At 37.7% G+C, this 20,959-nt stretch overlaps 1 protein-coding gene across 1 annotated transcript in view; it reads right to left on the bottom strand.

Moving 5' to 3' along the window:
* The window catches only part of ITFG1 (integrin alpha FG-GAP repeat containing 1), a 189,029-nt gene that overhangs the window by 90,809 nt on the left and 77,261 nt on the right, over window positions 1-20,959 (bottom strand). The window contains exon 9 of the mRNA XM_007536684.3: window positions 256-350. Coding sequence (XP_007536746.1) covers window positions 256-350 — 95 coding nt within the window. The remainder of the gene's footprint in view (window positions 1-255; window positions 351-20,959) is intronic.

The following is a 20,959-nucleotide window of genomic DNA, read 5'->3' as shown; positions in this document are numbered from 1 at the left end:
TGGACTGACCAGTCAATGCCCATGTTCAGCGGGGAAGCAATTACAGAAGCCAGACCTTCTACAACCCACAATGACCCTGGGTCCATGCTCGCAGAGGGATAGAGAGTGGGGAAGCTATTAGGGGAGGGGGTGGTATATGGAGATTAGGTGGTGGGAATTGTGTGGAGTTGTACCCCTCCTACCCTATGGTTTTGTTAATTTATCCGTTCTTAAATAAATAAAAATTGATAAAAAATAAAAATCAAGCTGATATACCTGTTGTGTTCCAGGTCTCACTAAGTAGATGGCACTTTTTTGACATTTTTCATCTTCACAGCCTGGCAGTAAGTGATCCATATGTCCATCGCCATCTGTCAAAAGAAAATTAAAGAGTCTACTAAAAGTTACAAACTAAAGTGTTCTTCTATGACAACATCATATTTGGTTAGAGGGTACATTAATGTGGGTAAAACTGAAGACTATGATGGCAGTGAATCAACCAAATAAATTACTCTGCCCCTTGTTATCCATTACACAAACTGTGTCTTATTTTAAGTTGTGCACATTTTTCTGTGGATAAATATGTAGCCAATGTTTGAAAAAGAAAACATATGTTGTGTCTTAATATTAAAATAATCAATCTTAAAACTGTTTTTATTCATTTATGAGCTTATAACAGCAGTTGCTGGTGAAAAGCATGCTAGCAATAACAAAGTAAATCTTTAAACATAACTTTACACATATAAATACACTATACTAGTTTTAAATGTACAACACAATAATTAAAGACCTTATATTGTAGGTGTTTCACAATAAATCTGATTAACATTAATATCTATACATAGTTACAAATGTTTTATTCTGTTAGCAACTTTCAAATATATGGATACAGTACTATTAACTGTAGTCATCAACCTGTATATAACATTTCTATGATTTTTTCATTTCATTTTGAAAAGGGTTTCATTAGGAAAATAATGATTTATAAAAGTTATTACAACCGGGGGGTTCCCGGAAGATGGCGGACTGAGAAGCTGCTAGTGGCTGAGCTCTGACCACATCTCCTGGAAACGGAAGGATTTTCTGCCTTTAGTAGGCCAGCCAATAAGGGGTCCTAGCGGTGACACCAAGGAGGTGACTATAACTTAATTTGGGTTAAGAATTAGAGTAGGAAAAAAGGGGAAAAATTTTTTTTCTCTTCCTTTTAATTTTTAAGCATACCTCCCGCCCCCCACCCCCCATAACCAGTCCCTGGGGACCAACTCCTAGCAGGATCCCCTGCTAGGAGCTTCTTTTCTTTACCAAATTCCTGTCCCACCAGGGAGTATCATTAATTCTAAGTCTATATATAGCCTTCTGAAACCTCTGGCCTTTTTTCTTTCTAAGTAGCCAACCCCCCACCTCACCCCACATAGCTAATTAAATAATTAAAAATAAATACATTAAAAAAAACCCTTTCCTTTCACTGCCCTTTTATGACTGTTCTTTTTCTTATCTTTTTCTTTTCTCTCTCTCTTTTTCTTTTCTTTTCTTTTCCTCATTCTTGTCATCCTTTCTTCCTTAATCCTACAGCTTCCAAAGTCACAGCCCCCAGCCCCCACACCACCAAACACTGTGCTTTTTTGAATTCACTGATACACGTTTGGGAATTTCCTTTCACTGCTCTTTAATTACAGCTCTTTTTCTTATCTTTTCCCTTTTCTCTCTTTTTTTATTTCTTTTTCTTTTCTTTTTTTTTATCTTGTCATACACTTCTTCCTTCTTCTTTGCCTGTCTGAATTTGTGAATTATTTTGGGGAAGAAATCTGACTCAGAGTGGACTCTCTATGTGTGTATCTCTGCTCTACTTCCCTTTCCCCTCTTGTTACCCCTAGAATATACAGTGGATAGTAGATTTGCATAACTGTCTATTCTTGCTATCCTTTCTTTTTTTCTCTTTCTTCCTCAGTGGGATTTGGTTACTATTTATTCACGGACTGGATAAATTGTTAGGCTAACTGGTAACGATTAAACTGCATCAATACTTGCTTCAGTAGCTACTGTAATTCCTGAGGTTGGTGAGTGCAATTGTCATAAAGGTACTTAGTACAGTGTTACTTGTACTCAAGACACAACAACTGAGGAACAACAGAGCATAAAAAAACAACAACACATAAATCAAAAAAATGGGAAGATCAAAAACAAATAAAACTGCTACTCCAATGAATGAAAACAAGAGCCCAGAAGAAACTACAAATCAGCCAGAAGTAACCATAGATAAGAAAAGGATGCAAGCAATAATAAACTTATTAATCACAGAAATGAAAACAACATTGGAGGAAAGGAATGGCAGTATTAGGGAAACAACAGTTGAGACCCCCAAGGAAAATACTGATTATCTTGAGGCAATTAGAGAACTGAAAGCTGAAATAGCTGTAATGAAGAAGCTGAGGCAAGGGAAAGCAGACTAACAGAAGCAGAAAACAGAATTAGTCAGACAGAGGATGAGTTAGAGAAAACTAAGAAAGAGGTGAAAGAGCTTAAAAAGAGATTGAGAGACACTGAAAACAACAACAGAGACATATGGGATGATCTCAAAAGAAGTAACATTTGTATAATAGGCCTGCCAGAGGAAGAAAGAGAGGAAGGAGAAGCAAACATTCTAGAGGAAATAATACAAGAAAATTTCCCAGACCTGAATAACAGAAAGGACATCAAGATTCAAGAGGCCCAGAGAGTACCAAACAGAATCAATCCAGATCGGAAGACACCAAGACACATCATAGTCACAATGAGAAGAAGTAAGGATAAAGAAAGGATCCTAAAGGCTGCAAGAGAGAAACAAAAAGTCACATACAAGGGAAAACCCATAAGATTATCTGCAGACTTCTCCACTCAAACTCTAAAAGCCAGAAGGGAATGGCAAGATATCTATCGAGCCCTGAATGAAAAAGGGTTTCAACCAAGGATAATATATCCTGCTAGACTTTCATTCAAACTAGATGGAGGGATCAAAACCTTCTTAGACAAAAAACAGTTAAAGGAGGCAACCATCACCAAGCCGGCCCTGAAAGAGGTTCTAAAAGACCTCTTATAAACAAGAACATCACTGTAATTCTTGCAATATATCAGAGCAAACAAATTTTTTTTTTGAACAATGGCACTACAATACATTAAATCCATAATATCAATAAACGCCAATGGCTTAAACTCACCCATCAAAAGGCACAGGGTGGGGGGATGGATCAGAAAACATAACCCAACCATATGCTGCTTGCCAGAATCCCATCTGTCACAACAGATAAATACAGACTTAAAGTGAAAGGATGGAAAACTATCATACAGGCTAACGGACCACAATAAAGGGAAGGAATAGCCATTCTCATCTTAGACACGATAGATTTTAAATTAAATAAAGTAATAAAAGATAGGCAAGGACATTAAATAATGATTAGAGGATCAATCAGGCAAGAAGACTTAACAATTATTAACATCTATGCACCCAATGAGAGACCATCTAAATACATTAAGCACCTACTGAAAGAATTTCAAAAATACATCAATAGTAACACAGTAATAGTGGGAGACTTCAATACCCCACTCTCACACTTAGACAGATCAACAAAGCAGAGAACCAACAAAGATACAAGAGAATTGAATGAAGAGATTGACAGACTAGACATCTTGGACATTTTCAGAGTACTTCACCCCAAAAAACTGGAATACACCTTCTTTTGAAATCCACATAACACATAGTCAAGGATAGACCACATGTTAGGTCACAAAGACAGCATCAATAAATTCAAGAGCATTGAAATCATCCCAAGTATCTTCTCAGACCACAGTGGAGTAAAAATAACATTTAACAACAAACAGAAAATTATTAAAAGTCACAGAATTTGGAAACTAAACAATATACTCCTTAGGAACCACTGGGACAGAGTCACTCAAGCAGGAAATTCAAATGTTCCTGGAAACAAATGAAAATGAAGACACGGGGGTCGGGTGGTGGCGCAGTGGGTTAAGCGCGTGTGGCGCAAAGCGCAGGGACCGGCGTAAGGATCCTGGTTTGAGCCCCCGGCTCCCCACCTGCAGGGGAGTCGCTTCACAGGCAGTGAAGCAGGTCTGCAGATGTCTGTCTTTCTCTCCCCTTCTTTGTCTTCCCCTCCTCTCTCCATTTCTCTCTGTCCTATCCAACAATGGATTTTGTCAACAAGGGCAATAATAATAACCACATCGAAGCTACAACAAGGGCAACAAAAGGGGGAAAAAAATGGCCTCCAGGAGCGGTGGATTCATGGTGCAGGCACCAAGCCCAGCAATAACCCTGGAGGAGGAAAAAAAAAAAAAAAGCAAGAAAATGAAGACACAACCTATCAAAATATTTGGGACACAGCTAAAGCAGTACTGAGAGGGAAACTTATAGCCATACAATCACATATTAAACACCAAGAAGAAGCTCAAATGAACGACCTTACTGCACACCTCAAGGACTTAGAGGAAGAGGAACAATGGAACCCTAAAGCAACCAGAAGAACAGAAATCACTAAAGTTCGAGCAGAAATAAACAACATCAAAAATAAAAGAACCATACAAAAGATCAATGAAGCCAAATGTTGGTTCTTTGAAAGATTAAACAAAATTGACAAACCCCTAGCCAGACTCACCAAACAAAAAAGAGAGAAGACTCAAATTAATAGAAGTGTAAACGATGGAGGAGATATGACAACTGACACCACAGAAATCCAGAGAAACCTGCGAAACTTCTATAAAGAACTACATGCCATCAAGCTAGAGAATCTGGAAGAAATGGAACAATTCCTAGAAGCATATGCCCTTCCAAAACTAAACCAAGAGGAACTACAAAATCTAAATGCACCAATCACAGACAAAGAAATTGAAACCGTTATTAAAAATCTCCCCAACAACAAAAGTCCTGGAACAGATGGCTTCACAAACAAATTCTACAAATTTTCAGGAAACATTACCCATACTTCCTAAGCTATTCCATAAGATTGAAGAAACAGGAATACTCCCTTCCACCTTCTATGAAGCTAACATCACCCTGATACCAAAAGCTGATAGGGACAGAACAAAAAAGGAAAACTACAGACCAATATCTCTGATGAACATAGATGCCAAAATATTAAACAAGATCTTGGCCATCGGGATATGGCAACATATCAAAAAGATTGTTCATCATGACCAAGTGGGATTCATCCCAGGAATACAAGGCTGGTTCAACATCTGTAAGTCAATCAATGTCATTCACCACATCAATAAAAGCAAAGCCAAAAACCACATGATTATCTCAATAGTTGCAGAGAAAGCCTTTGACAAAATCCAACACCCATTCATGCTCAAAACTCTACAAAAAAATTGGAATAGATGGAAATTCCTCAAGATAGTGGGGTCTATATATAGCAAACCTACAGCCAACATCATACTCAATGGACAGAAGCTGAAAGTATTCCCCCTCAGATTGGGGACTAGACAGGGCTGTCCACTGTCAACGTTACTCTTCAACATAGTATTGGAAGTTCTTGCCATAGCAATCAGGCAAGAGAAAGAAATCAAAGGAATACAGATTGGAAGGGAAGAAGTCAAGCTCTCACTATTTGCAGATGATATGATAGTATACATAGAAAGACCTAAAGAATCCAGCAGAAAATTACTGGAAGTTATTAGGCAATATAGCAAGGTATCAGGCTACAAAATCAATGTACAAAAATCAGTGGCATTTCTTTATGCAAACACTAAATCTGAAGAAGAAGACATCCAGAAATCACTCCCATTTACTGTTTCAGCAAAATCAATCAAATACCTAGGAATAAAGTTGACTAAACTGAGTCGCTACTCAAGGAAATAGAAACTGATACCAAGAAATAGAAAGATATCCCATGCTCATGGATCGGAAGAATAAATATCATCAAAATGAATATTCTCCCCAGAGCCATATACAAATTTAATGCAATACCCATCAAAGTTCCAACTAGCTTCTTTAAGAGAATAGAACAAACACTACAATCATTTATCTGGAACCTGAAAACACCTAGAATTGCCAAAACCATCTTGAGGAAAAGAAACAGAAATGGAGGCATCACACTCCCAGACCTTAAACTATATTATAAAGCCATCATCATCAAACCAGCATGGTACTGGAACAAAAATAGGCACACAGACCAGTGGAACAGAATTGAAAGCCCAGAAATAAATACCCACATCTATGGACATCTAATCTTTGATAAGGGGGCCCAAAGGATTAAATGGAAAAAGAAGGCTCTCTTCAATAAATGGTGCTGGAAAAACTGGGTTGTAACATGAAGAATGAAATTGAACCACTTTATCTCACCAGAAACAAAAATCAACTCCAAATGGATCAAAGACCTAGATGCCAGACCAGAAAGAATCAAATACTTAGAGGAAAACATTGGTAAAAGACTTTCCCACCTACACCTCAAGGACATCTTTGATGAATCAAACCCAATTGCAAGAAAGACTAAAGCAGAAACAAACCAATGGGACTACATCAAATTGAAAAGCTTCTGCACATCCAAAGAAACTATTAAACAAACAGAGAGACCCCTCACAGAATGGGATAAGATCTTCACATGCCAGACATCAGACAAGAAAGTTATCACCAAAATATATAAAGAGCTCAGCAAACTTAGCACCAAAAAGCAAATGACCTCATCCAAAAATGGGCAGAGGATATGAACAAAACATTCACTACAGAGGAGATCCAAAAGGCTAACAAACATATGAAAAACTGCTCTAGGTCACTGATTGTCAGAGAAATGCAAATTAAGACAACACTAAGATACCACCTCACTCCTGTAAGAATGGCATAAATCAAATGGACAGCAGCAACAAATGCTGGAGAGGATGTGGGGACAGAGGAACCCTTTTACATTGCTGGTGGGAATGTAAATTGGTACACCCTCTGTGGAGAGCAGTCTGGAAAACTCTCACAAGGCTAGACATGGACCTTCCATATGATCCAGTAATTCCTCTCCTGGGGTTATACCCCAAGGACTCCATAACACTCAACCAAAAAGAGGTGTGTACTCCTATGTTCATAGCAACACAATTCATAATAGCTAAAACCTGGAAGCAACCCAGGTGCCCAACAATAGATGAGTGGCTGAGAAAGCTGTGGTATACTATGCAACTATCAAGGACAATGAACCCACCTTCTCTGACTTCTTCTTGGACAGAGCTAGAAGGAATTATGTTCAGTGAGCTAAATCAGAAAGATAAAGATGAGTATGGGATGATCCCACTCATCAACAGAAGTTGACTAAGAAGATCTGAAACGGAAACTAAAAGCAGGACCTGAGCAAATTGTAAGTAGGGCACCAAAGTAAAAACCCTGTGGTGAGGGGTAGACATGCAGCTTCCTGGGCCAGTGGGGGGTGGGAGTGTGTGGGAGGGATGGGTCACAGTCTTTTGGTGGTGGGAATGGTGTTTATGTACACTCCTAGCAAAATGTAGACATATAAATCACTAGTTAATTAATTTGAGAGGGGGAAAATCAATTGTATGTCTCAAAGTTTTTCAAAACACAAACTGAATCTCTTTAATATATAGGCTGTGTATTTGATATGCGGACTCTCTCAAAAGCCAGACCAAGTAGATCAGAAGCATCCAATAGCACAGCTATATACAAGATACTGGGTACTGTACAGCAAACCCTAACAAAAGGACTTTTCAAAGTTAACCCAATTACCAAATAATGTGATGATAACATTAACTATCGATTGTCTTTTTGAACCCTAAGACAGCAGGAACCTCACATCTCCAGTATAGATCCCCTACTTCCCCCAGTCCTGGAACCCTTGGATAGGGCCCACTTTCCCGTATGCCTCTCCCAATCCATACCAAATAATATTGCATCTGCCGATCACAACCTAATCAACGCAACGATTGGCACCTCAACATGCTTCACCTCAAGACTGTGTCCAAAGACTTCACATGTGGAATGATAACCCTTCAGCTTCATTACTCGGGTGAGACCTTTCCTTTTATAGTACACTCTAATTTCATCTCAGGTGGTTCACTTTCTAACAAAGTCCCAAAACCTAGATATACACCAGTTTCTGTGAGAGAGAGCATATGTACACATGTATCCATAAACTACTGCAAAATATATACCTGAAAGCAGAAGTACACTAGAGTTTGCAGTGAGTACCTCCCTAACACTTCCTCTCCACTATTCCAAGCTTTGGGTCCATGATTGCTCAACAATTTGTGTGGCTTCATATGTTAACTCTCTTTTCAATCACCAGGTTCCAGATGCCATCAGGATGCTGGCCAGTATTCCCTGGATTGAAGACCCCACCAATGTGTCCTGGATCTCAGCTTCCCCAGAGACCCACCCTACTAGGGAAAGAGTGAGAGGCAGAATGGGAGTATGGACTGACCAGTCAATGCCAATGTTCCCCATTGCGGGGAAGCAATTACAGAAGCCAGACCTTGTACCTTCTGCAACCCTCAGAGACCCTGGGTCCATGCTCCCCAAGGGATAGAGAATGGGAAAGCTATCAGGGGTGGGGGTAGGATATGGAGATTGGGTGGTGGGAATTGTGTGGAGTTGTACCCCTCCTACCCTATGGTTTTGTTAATTAATCCTTTCTTAAATAAAAAAAATTAAAAAAAAAATTTATTACAACCATGAGCACAATTTCTCAACTCACATATTAGTCCTACCACTGGTCCACCATCCTGCACTTTTCAGCCCTCTCCAAACAACTCCCCCTATGTATACGAACACTTAATATTTGACAAAGGTTCCAAAACCATTTAGTGGGAAAATGAAGGCCATCATCAACAAATGGTACTAAGAAAGCTGGGTAAGCACATGTTAGAAAAAGAAGGGTGTCGGGCAGTAGCGCAGTGGGTTAAGCGCACATGGCACAAAGCACAAGGACTGGTGTAAGGATCCTGGTTTGAACCCCCGGCTCCCCACCTTTAGGGGTGTCGCTTCACAAGCAGTGAAACAGGTCTGCAGGTATCTGTCTTTCTCCTCCTTGACTTACTTAACTAAATATAATCAACTCTAGTTTCATCTATTATATCCTGAAAAACACAGTATCATTTTTTTCAGTTATAGAGCTGTACAGATTTGAGGCCCTGGTCACTACATGCAGGGGGAAAGAAAGCTTTACCAGCAATGAGACAATGCTGTATGCAGGTGTCTTTCTCTTCCTTATCAATTTATCTCTGTTTCTATCCAATAATGACTTCTTTATTTATACATCCATCAATGGGCATTTGGGTTTCTCCTACTCCTTGACTATTGTGAATAATGTAGCTATGAACACGGGGTGGTTATGCCCCTTCAAATTAGTGTTTTCATGTCCTTTGGATCTATGCGTAAGAGTGGTGGTGGGAATGGTGTTGATGTACACTGCTATTAAATTATAGTCTCACAAATCACTATTCAATTTATATGAGATGGGAAAAATTGATTGAATGTCTCAAACATTTTGATGCATTGACAATAGCACTGAGTGTATGTTCCTTCAATCTAAGCACTTAAGACTACAAATTGGTAATCAGATTGAATTTTAACAGTGGGCTCAAATTGTTAAAATATTTCTAATAATGACATGTTCTTTGAAATATTAAATTTCCTAAAAGCTTATACCAGGGAGAACAGAGGCAACTGGTGGGTGGTATTACTTTATAAGATATAGCTATATGAAAATAGCATTAAAGGACATAAATTGTATCACTTAGTAAATCCTAACAATGAGATTTTCAAAGTGACACCAACTGTCAAATAACTTGGTTTTAGGAATAAGTATCTCTTGCCCTCTTAAACCCTAAGACAGCAGGAACCTTCCCCTTTATAAAGCCCATATTTCTAGTCCCCACCTGTAGGAGAAAAGCTATGTGAGTGGTGAAGCAGAGCTGCAGGTGTCTCTCTGTCTCTCCCTCATCCTTTTCCCTCTTGATTTCTGGCTGTCTCTAATCAATAAATAAATAAAGATAATACAATTTTTTTTTTTTAAAAAAGCCCATATTTCTCCCAGTCCTGGAACCTCTAGGGTGGGGCTCACTTTCCTGTATGCTTTTCTCAATTCATACCAACTGACATTGCATCTGCTGATCCCAACCTAAGCAATGCAACCAGTACCACCTTGGCATGTTTCACTTTGGACTGTGTCCACAGACATCAGACATGGGATATAAACCCTTCAGCCTCATTACTTGGGTAAGACCTTTCCCAGCTCATAGGAATCCTCAATTTTATTTTCACTGGTGTACTTCCTAACAAAATTTTAAAACCTAGATATAGACCAGGGCCCATGAGATAGGGCATATGTTCACATGTACCCATAAGTTAGGGAAAATATATACCTTAAAGCAAAAGTGCACAATAGTTTGCATTGAGTCAATAGATGTAGCAAGCCAGTAGAAAGACCTAAAAAGACACCATAAAGTACCTAATCAAATAGTTTCTACCTAGATACCCTCCTAATCTCCTTCCTACTACACTTCTCTCAATTACTCCAAACTTAACCTTGTCATACAAAGTAAAGATTACAAAAGCTGAATAAGGGCAAGGGATTGACATACTTCAATGATGACTCTTTATTCACTACCAGGCCAACCCATTACCTGGGGGGCCTAGTCTTGGGGTCCTGGGATCCCCACACAGACATGATGGGCCTAGACCTCAAACAGATCCCTCTCTCTACTGTTACTGGCCATCTCCATCAGTAACAATCTAATGGGCCCCTTTGTGGGCCCCTATAGGACCTTGCCCTCAATGTGGATCAACAATGGTAGGTTGTTTCATTCTCCGAAGAGAGGTTGGACAACACGCTCTACCTACCACCCAAGGAAGATGGGTCCTGAAGTTAGTGAAGCCTGGAATGTTCCTAGCTGTGACCACAGAATGTAAGCTCAGACCTACAGGGATGCAGAGGTTACACAGGCTCCTCTGAATATGGGCCTCAGATCAGATCGATGTGGTCTACAGTAAACAATATTTATATACCCTGATCCAGTTTTCTAGTCCTTTTTCCAGCCATCTCCCCAGACAATAACTTGGGTCCACAGTTAACAATATTTATATACCCTGACCCAGTTTTCTCGTCTTTTTTCCAACCATCTCCCCAGACAATAACTTGGGTCCACCTGTTTATTAGATGTCAAGCTCAGGCAAAAACTAGTAAAGTCAGAGGCTCCTTGGAATATACCTAAAATAGACCTATCAGCTTTTTCTAAAACGGAGACCCCAAATCTTCATCTGCAATATTCTTACCTTTAGGTTTATGATTAGTCAACAATTTGTTCTGATTTATATCTTAACTTTTTTAGAGCTACCAGGTTCCAGATGCTGCCATTATGCCAACAGGACTTCCCTGGGCAGATGAACCCACCAATATGGGTCCTGGAGTCCAGACTCCTCCTACTCCTGCCCCACTAGGAAAGAGAGAGAGAGTCTGGGAGTATGGATCAACCTGCCAAGGCCTATGTTCAGTGGGGAAGTAATTACAGAAGCCAGACCTTCTACCTTATGTACCCCATAATGATCCTGGGTCCATACTCCCAGAATGATAAAGAATAGGGAAGCTATACAGGAAGGGGTAGGATTCGGAATTCTGGTGGTGGGAATTGTGTGGAATTGTACCTCTCTTATCCTATGGTCTCATCATTATTTCCATTTTATAAATGAAAATTATATAAATAGAAAGATTGTCCCTAGCAAGGAAAAATAAAAATAATACATTTCTTTCATTAAATTTCAGGGGGCTTTTAGGTCCTGATGGTGGAAGGGGGCTGTGACAGGGGGTTAGTGTTTTGCAGAAAAATTGAGAAATTTTACACATGTACCATCAATTGTATTTACTACATTTATTTTTTAATTGAGAAGGGGACATCTAATTTTTGATAAGGAGGTCTAAAGTATTAAATAGGGAAGGGATAGTCTCTTCAATAAACGATGAAGGGAAAATTGTGTTGAAATATGCAGAAAAATGAACTTGAAACCACTACATTTTACCATATACAATAGTAAACTCCAAATAGATCAAAATTTGGATATTAGACTACAAACAATCAAACATTTAAAGGAAAAAACTAGCAGAACTCTTAATGTAAGAACATCTTAGATGACTCAGATTCAATTACAAGGAAAACACAAAGGTAAACTAATAGGATGACATCAAGCTGAAAAGTTTTTGCAAAGACAAACAACAACCACAACAAGGGCAACAAAAGGGAAAAATAGCCTCCAGGAGCAGTGGATCTGTAGTACAGGCACTGAGCCCCAGCAATAACTCTGGAGACAAAAAGAAAAAAAAAAGATATAAAAGCACAGTGACATACTATACTACTGGAAGGTAATATTACTACTAAAGCCAACAATAATGATGACTGTGATGAAAATAAGTACTGGTAATGGATGTGGAGAAATTGAAACTTTTGAACATTACTATTTGAAATATTCCAGATAGGGAATCGGCAGTAGTGCAGCAGGTTAAGCGCAGGTGGTGCAAAGCTCAAGGACCGACAGAAGGATCCCAGTTCGAGCCCCTGGCTCCCCACCTGTAGGGGAATTGCTTCCCAGGCAGTGAAGCAGGTCTGCAGGTGTCTGTCTTTCTCTCCCACTCTCTGTCTTCTCCTCTTCTCTCCATTTCTCTCTGTCCTATCCAACACGACGACATCAATAACAATAAGGGCAACAAAAGGAAATAAACAAATATTAAAAAAAAATTCAAGATGGTGCAATTTCTGTGAAAAACAGCTTTTGATTTTAAAGACTCAGAAATTTCACAAGACATATACTTTATAACTGAATACAGGGAATCAGACATGTATACAATGTTCATTTCAGCACTGTTCATAATAGCTAGTCAAATTCAGCAACAGGTGCATGGAATATAAGAAAATGAACTTAAATATTTATTTTCATGAGTGAAGTAGACAAAGAGAAAAAGAGGCCAGAGCATTGCTGAACTCTGTTATATGGTGGTCCTATGTTAAAACCTGGGACCTCTGGAACTTCAAGCATGTCAGTTTGGCTTACTATTACTTGGTACATTCTTGGACTAGAAAATAACTTTCTGACATCTTTTAGAACTTGCTTGAGTCTTGGAAACAGAATGGTAAGTGAAGTAAACTGAACACATAGTGATACTGTATGGTTATCTTCACCTGAAGTAAGTAAGTTGATTATTCTAGAAGATAAAGACAGGTTAACAGTAAGTCTCCCAAACTCTCCCACAGAAGGGAAGAAAAAAGAAAGTGTTTGTAACAGGATGACAGAGGGCCTGGTAGGGGGTTTCATTGTTTGGAAAATTGAGAAATGTTATTCATGTACAAACTATGAGGAGTTAATAGTTACAAAGTTTCTGGCTGGGATGATGAAAATGCCTTCCAATTAGACATGGATATAGCTGCACAAAGAGCAAATGGGACTTATGTCAGTGAACTTTGTACTTAAAAATAGTTAAAATAGCAAAGTTTGGGTACATTTGGGCATAAGAAAACTTTTTATTTTAAGGAAAGTATCCTAAAATTGAGATTGCTGTCATGATTGGAACAACCTTTTCAGTTTATTAAAAAAAAACTAATTCTACACTTAAAATGAGAGACTTCGCAACTCATGCCTTCAAAATAGTTCCATAATGTAAACAGACTCCTTTAAATTAATTATTCATTAGTTACTATGTGCTTATATGTGCCAACCAATATTCTAGATGTTAAAATTAAACAGTTCTAGAAAGCTTACTATGTCACATACAATGATTAGTGTTTTCTAAAATAATTAAGAACTGTGAGTATTAGGTAGGAAAATGAAGAAGACTGGAACTGTAGGCAAAGAGGTGAAAGAAAACAGAAGCAGCTGTATGATATATTTCCAAAGTGTATATATAACAGCCCCTAAAATCCTGTTCTTTAAGTGAGGAAAGATAAGGCAGATACAAAAGGTATGTCAAAGTGAAGATTATACTTCACCGTGGTGGACTGCACAAGGACTCAAGGATTTTAGTATTTGAGATATATTTTGTACAGAAGCAATTTTGAGTCGAGAGTAGTTTGGAAAGACACAAGAATAGAACCAGAAGACTAGTGCTTTCTCAATAACAGAACTGAGACAAGTTGAAGATGTTTAGGGAAGGACAGTTTTCAGTGATCTTAAAGGAGGTTAAGATTCTATGGATTTGGTGGACTGGAGACCGGGGTTCTAAAGAGGGAAAAAAGTGTAGGTGGCTCTGGTGGCAGCAGAGGAGAAACGAGAAAGCCTTTAAAGAAAGATTTTTGTAACAGGATGGCAGAGGACCTAGTGGGGGTTGTAATGTGTGGAAGACTGAGAAATGTTATGCAGGCACAAACTGTTGTATTTACTGTCAATTAAAAAACACTAATCCTCCAATAAAGAAATAAAAAAAGTAATAAAGAAAGAAAGGTAATTTTTTGTGCTTGAAACAGCTCATTTAAAAAAATATCATTTAATACATTGAGTAAGAAGGACATTAAAGTATAAGAAAATAGTCTAAAATAGCCAATTAATGTTTACCACAAACCTAGCATTAATACCATATTATATATTATGAAATAGTTGATTAGAGAGTTACAAAAGTTATCTAAAGTATACTCCTTTAAGACAGTTAGGGGCTGGGTGTGGCTCACTGGTAGAGCATACACATTGCTCTGCACAAGGACCTGGGCTCAAGCCTTCGTTTCCAATTGTATGGGGGAAGTTTCATGAGTAGTGAAGCAGTATGCAGACGTCTGTCCTCTGTCTCTCACTTTCTATAAAAAGTGATCACTAAAAATGGTGGAGTCATGCAGGCACTCAATCTCAATGGTAACCTGTTAGCACACACAAAACAAAACAAAACAAAACAAAACATCCCTATCAACCTATTTCTCAACTGAAACATTAGTGGCTAGAAAGGACTGGGTGGATATATCCAAATTTTTGAGTGGAAAATACATCCACCCAAGAAACCTTTACCAGGTAGGCTATCAATGAGGACTGGAGGAGTTAAAAGGTTCTGACAAATAACAGCTAATGAAATTAATCACTATAAAAGCAGTTCTTCAAGGAAAGATTAAAGGGGCTTATATATTATAAGATGAAATCTAGAAAAATCTCACCCACAGGAGGTAAACAAACATAACAGGAAAAATAGCAAAGTTCAAAGAAACAAACTTATGGACTCCGACTGCAGAATGGAGTTTACCAAAGGGAACTGAGGAAAGAGGACAAGACTCCAAGGGCAGAGGAGGTCTAATGAATTTTGGTAAAGGGACACTGATACGTTGCTGGTGGGTGTGGAGTTGTATCGTACATTGAAGAGGTGTGAAATTATACTTATATAACATTCATAGGATTGAAAATCAAGGTTACCTAAAAAAACAGACATACAAAAATGTCTATTTTTAATAGAAGGGTAAACACAACGCAGAACTTGGGTCTGGATTTGGTGTACTGCACCAAAGAACTCTGGGGCGAAGAGGTCGTAAGTGTTCAGGTCCTAGAACATGGGGGGTGGTGACTAGAGTGTTATGTGGAAAACTGAGAAATGTTACACATGTACCAACTACTATATTTTATTGTTGACTATAAACCACTAATTCCCTCATAATGAAAAAAGTCTTATTTACTAAATCACCATTGTCTGCTCTTTTCAATTATCATATAATAAACCACTGATTTAAAACTAGCAGCTTATTTTGAAAAAGATTATAAAAATAGGAGAAAATTAATTGATATCCTTGACATAATGACAGAAGTCCCTTTGAAAGAAGATTATTAAAGAATAGAGAAAGAAATAATCTGTATGGTCTGAAACAAAAAATTCTTTTTTGGGGGCCAGGTAGTGTGCACTTGGTTAAGTGCACACATTACAGTCTGCAAAGACTTGGGTTCAAGCCTCTGATCTCCACATGCAGGGACAAAGCTTCACAAGTGGTGAAGTAGGGCTGCCACTGTCTCTCTGTCTCTTTCCTTCTCTAACTCCCCTACCACTCTCAATTTGTCTCTATCCAATAATAAATAATAAAATAAATAATAATATTAAAATTATTTTTCTTAAATTATCATCTTTATTTATTTATTGGACAGAGGCAGCCTGTAATTGAGAAAAAGGGGGTGATAGAGAGGGAGACAGAGGGATGCCTTCAACACTGCTTCGCCACTTGCAAAGCTTTCCTCCGGCAGGTTGGGACCAGGAGTAGGAACCTGGGTCCCTGTGCATTATAACATGTGCACTCAACCAGGTGCTTCACCACCTGGCCCCCAAACAAAAATTTCTTGATAGAAAAATATATACTAGGGTCACAGAGATAGTGCAGCAGTAGCACAAAGGACATATATAAAATAGGCCCTAAGTTCCATTCTCTTTTTTTAATTTTTTATATTTTATTTATTCCCTTTTATTGCCCTTGCTTTTTTATTGTTGTTGTTACTGATGCCATTTGTTGTTGGATAGGACAGAGAGAAATGGAGAGAGGAGGGGAAAACAGAGAGGGGGAGAGAAAGACAGACACCTGCAGACCTGCTTCTCTTGTGAAACGACTCCCCTGCAGATGGGGACGGCTTGAACCGGGATCCTTAATGCTGGTCATTGCACTTTGCACCATCTGCACTTAACCCACTGCGCTACCGCCCTACTCCCTTAAGTTCCATTCTTGTTATAACCAATTGCCAGAGTTCAGTGTTGTGCTGGCAAAACAAACTACAAAAACAGATGATATAAATAATATATAGACTTAAAGTAATAAATTAGATAAATTACTTTTTGGCCATCAGGGGGGTTTCTACTGGTAAGGGCTGAATTTTCAAGATAGAGAAAGGCAGAGGTAAAGAGGGAAAGACATCATAGCACTGGGGCTTCCACCAGTGGGATAAGGACTGGACTCAAACCTGGACCCTCTGCATGGCAGAGCAGGCATACTCTCAGGTGACATATCTTGATGACACATAAATGTATGCATTTTAAAATGAGAGTTTAAGAAGGTATGTGTTTAAGTAAATTTAGAGATGCTATCCAAATATGAGTCACAATTTAAAAATGAGTGAACAGTATCAAAAACTTTGAAATATAAGATGTGGCTCTAAAACTATAAACAACTGGTATAGAAAGAAGGATTAAAATCAAAGTGATTGCTCAACAAATTGTTTGGCTTCATATGTTAACTCTCTTTTCAATCACCAGGTTCCAGATGCCATCAGGATGCTGGCCAGGCTTCCCTGGATTGAAGACCCCACCAATGTGTCCTGGAGCTCAGCTTCCCCAGAGACACACCTTACTAGGGAAAGAGAGAGGCAGACTGGGAGTATGGACCGACCAGTCAACGCCCATGTTCAGCGGGGAAGCAATTACAGAAGCCAGACCTTGTACCTTCTGCAACCCTCAACGACCCTGGGTCCATGCTCCCAGAGGGCTAGAGAATGGGAAAGCTATCATGGGAGGGGGTGGGTTATAGAGATTGGGTGGTGGGAATTGTGTGGAGTTGTACCCCTCCTACCTTATGTCTTTGTTCATTAATCCTTTCTTAAATAAAAAATTAAAAAAAAAAAGAAATTTAAAAGTTGAAAAAGTTAAAAGTTGATTAATAAACTACAAAAAAAAAATCAAAGTGATATCAAAGAACTTATTTCTAGGAAATGTAGTCATAAACATAATAGAAGGTTGAGTGAATACTAATAATCAGAAATTTATTTTACTCAAGAGATATTCCAAGAAGTGATAGCAATCCAAAAGATATTAATACATATAGCAAAATTTGCAACAAAATCAGCAGTGCTTGATTTTTCTTGAAATCTTAAGCTTTTCTGAATCTCTGTATCTGTATATGAGGGTAAATAATACAGCTCATTTTAGAGAGGTTTGGGAGGACTAAGTGAGATAACTGTAGAATACTTCTTATAGGGAGTCGGGCGGTAGCACAGTGGGTTAAGCGCACGTGGCATTAAGCGCAAGGACCAGGGTAAGGATCCTGTTTCGAGCCCTCGGCTCCCCACCTGCAGAGGAGTTGCTTCACAGGTGGTGAAGCAGGTCTGCAGGTGTCTGTCTTTCTCTCCTCCTCTCTGTCTTCCCCTCCTCTCTCCATTTCTCTCTGTCCTAGCCAACAACGACGACATCAAGAAACAACAATAACTGCAACAATAAAAAAAAATGGAAACAAAAAGGAAAATAAATATAAAAAAATTAAAAAAAGAATACTTCTTATAAAAGAGTTCTTGACAAATAGCAAGGGCTGTATTATAAAAAGTAGATTGTTTTATATTACAGCATTATTTGTATCTAGTATTTATAAAGTACTATAAAACAAATGCTTGAAAGGTATTAAACTCTTAGATTCTTAAATGTCACAAAAACTTGGAAAATTACCATTGTTTATATTAAGAAAGTATTAGCTATAGGGGGCAATATATATTAGTGAAAGCTAAACACAGAGGAGTTATATATTTATCTAAGTCCAAGAAACTTACCTGTGTTTATCAATGCATGGGGCATTTAAAGAATGAAAATAGAGATGTAGATGAAATAAAATGGCGTTATATGTGAACGACTGAGTTTTGGAAAATGGGGAAAATATTTAAGGAAGGGTAGCACTAGGATCTTAATTATTTATTTTTAGTGTCTGTACATATTTGACAAATATTTTGGAACTGTCCTTATGTACAATGTATCAGAGAAGAGTAAATTTCACTGTCTCTTAGTTGTTTTTCATGATATATGTATCTAGAAGATTTAAGAGTATTCAAGGTGCTATAGTAATTTCTTTCATAGTACTACAGCATAGATACACTCACAAAACAAAGTGATAAATGCACAGTGAAGTTCATAGAGCTATTTTATGGGTTATTCCATATATACTCTATTAATTAGGGCACAGTGTATATTAAAGTATATTAAATAGTGTATATTAAAGTATTAAAAATGCCACTGGATAAACAATATGATGACAACTAGAAATATAACATTTTATAGAATATTTTAATACCAATCATTTAGAGCACACCATTGTCAATTTCAGAGGATGGCAAGATATGCAAACTTGTACATAAAACTTTTGGGGATGTATGATTCTTGTTTTCTCTCATATTCATATAACTGAACAGAAAACAGCCTGGTATGCTTTAAATGCTGAGTACATATAAAATCAAGACTCTAAAGTAGCAATTTTATAATTTGTATATAAATTAGCATTTTCAATCAAAAGGCATTCAAAATATTTATCAGAATCACATCTGGCATCCATGACTCACCGAGATAGATGTCTCACAGTCCTTACTAGAAAGTAGACATTTAGGGATGAATTGCTTTTGCTATGGCAACCAGTGCACTGCAATCAGCACAGTACATGGAATGGCAAGGAAACAGTATGGAAATGTACTGATAATAGAAGAATATTTAAGAGGCTAAGGGATATACGGACTTACTAGGTTAAAACGAAAGCTGCTTAAATTGTTTTTACTTTGATCAAATCAGAAAAAAATAAATACTCACTAGAAAAGATATTACAAAGCTGCGCAAAAAACAATAGCCTCTTTAAATGTTAAATAACAGAAACACATAGGTAATGTCTGCTGTCAGCATTCAGGAATGAAACAAAAACAGAAAGAAGACTAAGAATCACAATACATTATGTATCATATTAAAATCAGCAACTACATATTCTAGAGATTAAGAACAATTTTTAGTTCCATAACTTTAATCAGAATGAGCAAAATTAATGTTAGCTAAGTGTTAACCATGTGGTGACATTCATATGTTTTGAGTTAAATTGAAATTAAAGATAATCTAATATATGTACTAATGCTGAGCTCAAGTCAGTCAGCTAAATAAAGTACTCTCATAACTGAGGATTTAAAGTCCCAGGTTCAATTTCCTGTACCACCTGAGCTATAAGTTGATAAGTACTATGGTAAATAAAACAAAACAAAAACAAAAATCACTCAATGGAGTATATTTTAGCTATATTGACCATATTATTAAGTTAAATGGTATGACTGATAAATGGTCCAAAGGAAAATAAGGAAAGGGGATATCAGAGCTGGGAAGAGATTTAAATGTTACAATGTAAAACACTTCATAAGGAAGTTCTCCTGGAAAGGATCATATTTTCATAATATCTGGAGGAAAAACATCCCCTAAGAGGAAGCAAGTATTTTCTTGAATAGGTTAATAATTTGTACATCTTTCAGAAGAAAGCAGAAAAAAGAAAGTATATAAATAAAACTGGCATATCCACCTTCTGCCTCTACACATGCACACTTATATCTCCCACGTTTCTCATTTAGTGCCTAATAGAGACCCCAAACTTAATAAACCCCAAATAAAACTTGCACGCTCTCAATTCTATTCCACTGGTCAGTGTGTCTATTCATGTTCCAGTACCAAGCAGTTTTGATGACAACAGCCCTATAGTACAATTAGAGATCTGGGAGTGTGATGCCTCCAGTTCTGTTCTTTCTTCTCAAGATTGTTTTGGCACTTCTAGGTCTTTTCTGGTTCCAGATAAACATTTGTAGCATTTGTTCTATTCTCCTAAAAAATGTGGTTGGGATCTTGATGGGGATAGCATTATATCTGTATATGGCTCTGGGCAGTATATTCATTTGGACTATGTTAATTGTTCAACCCATGAACATGGAGTATCTTTCCACTTCTTTGTGCCTTTTTCAGTTTCCGTGAGTAGTGACTCAGAATTTTCAGGTAACAAGTCTTTCACTTCCTTGGTTAGGTTTATTCCTAGTTATTTTATTGTTTTTGTTGCTATAGTAAAAGGAATTGATTTCTGAATTTCATCTTCTTCTAACTTAGTGTTTGCATAGAGGAATGCCACTGACTTTTGAATGTTAATTTTGTAGGCTGACACCTCACTGTATTTATTGTCTGATGATTTCCAAAAGCTTCTTGCTGGATTCTTTAGGTTTTTCTATGTATACTATCATAGGGAGAGTTTGACTTCACTTCTTCCAATCTGTATCCCTTTAATTCCTTGCTCCTGCCTGAGTGCTATG

This window comes from Erinaceus europaeus, chromosome 2, assembly GCF_950295315.1.
Source record: "Erinaceus europaeus chromosome 2, mEriEur2.1, whole genome shotgun sequence".
NCBI classification, from domain to species: Eukaryota; Metazoa; Chordata; class Mammalia; order Eulipotyphla; family Erinaceidae; genus Erinaceus; species Erinaceus europaeus.
Note: the sequence above shows the minus strand (reverse complement) of the source record. Positions and strands in the feature narration are given on the sequence as shown.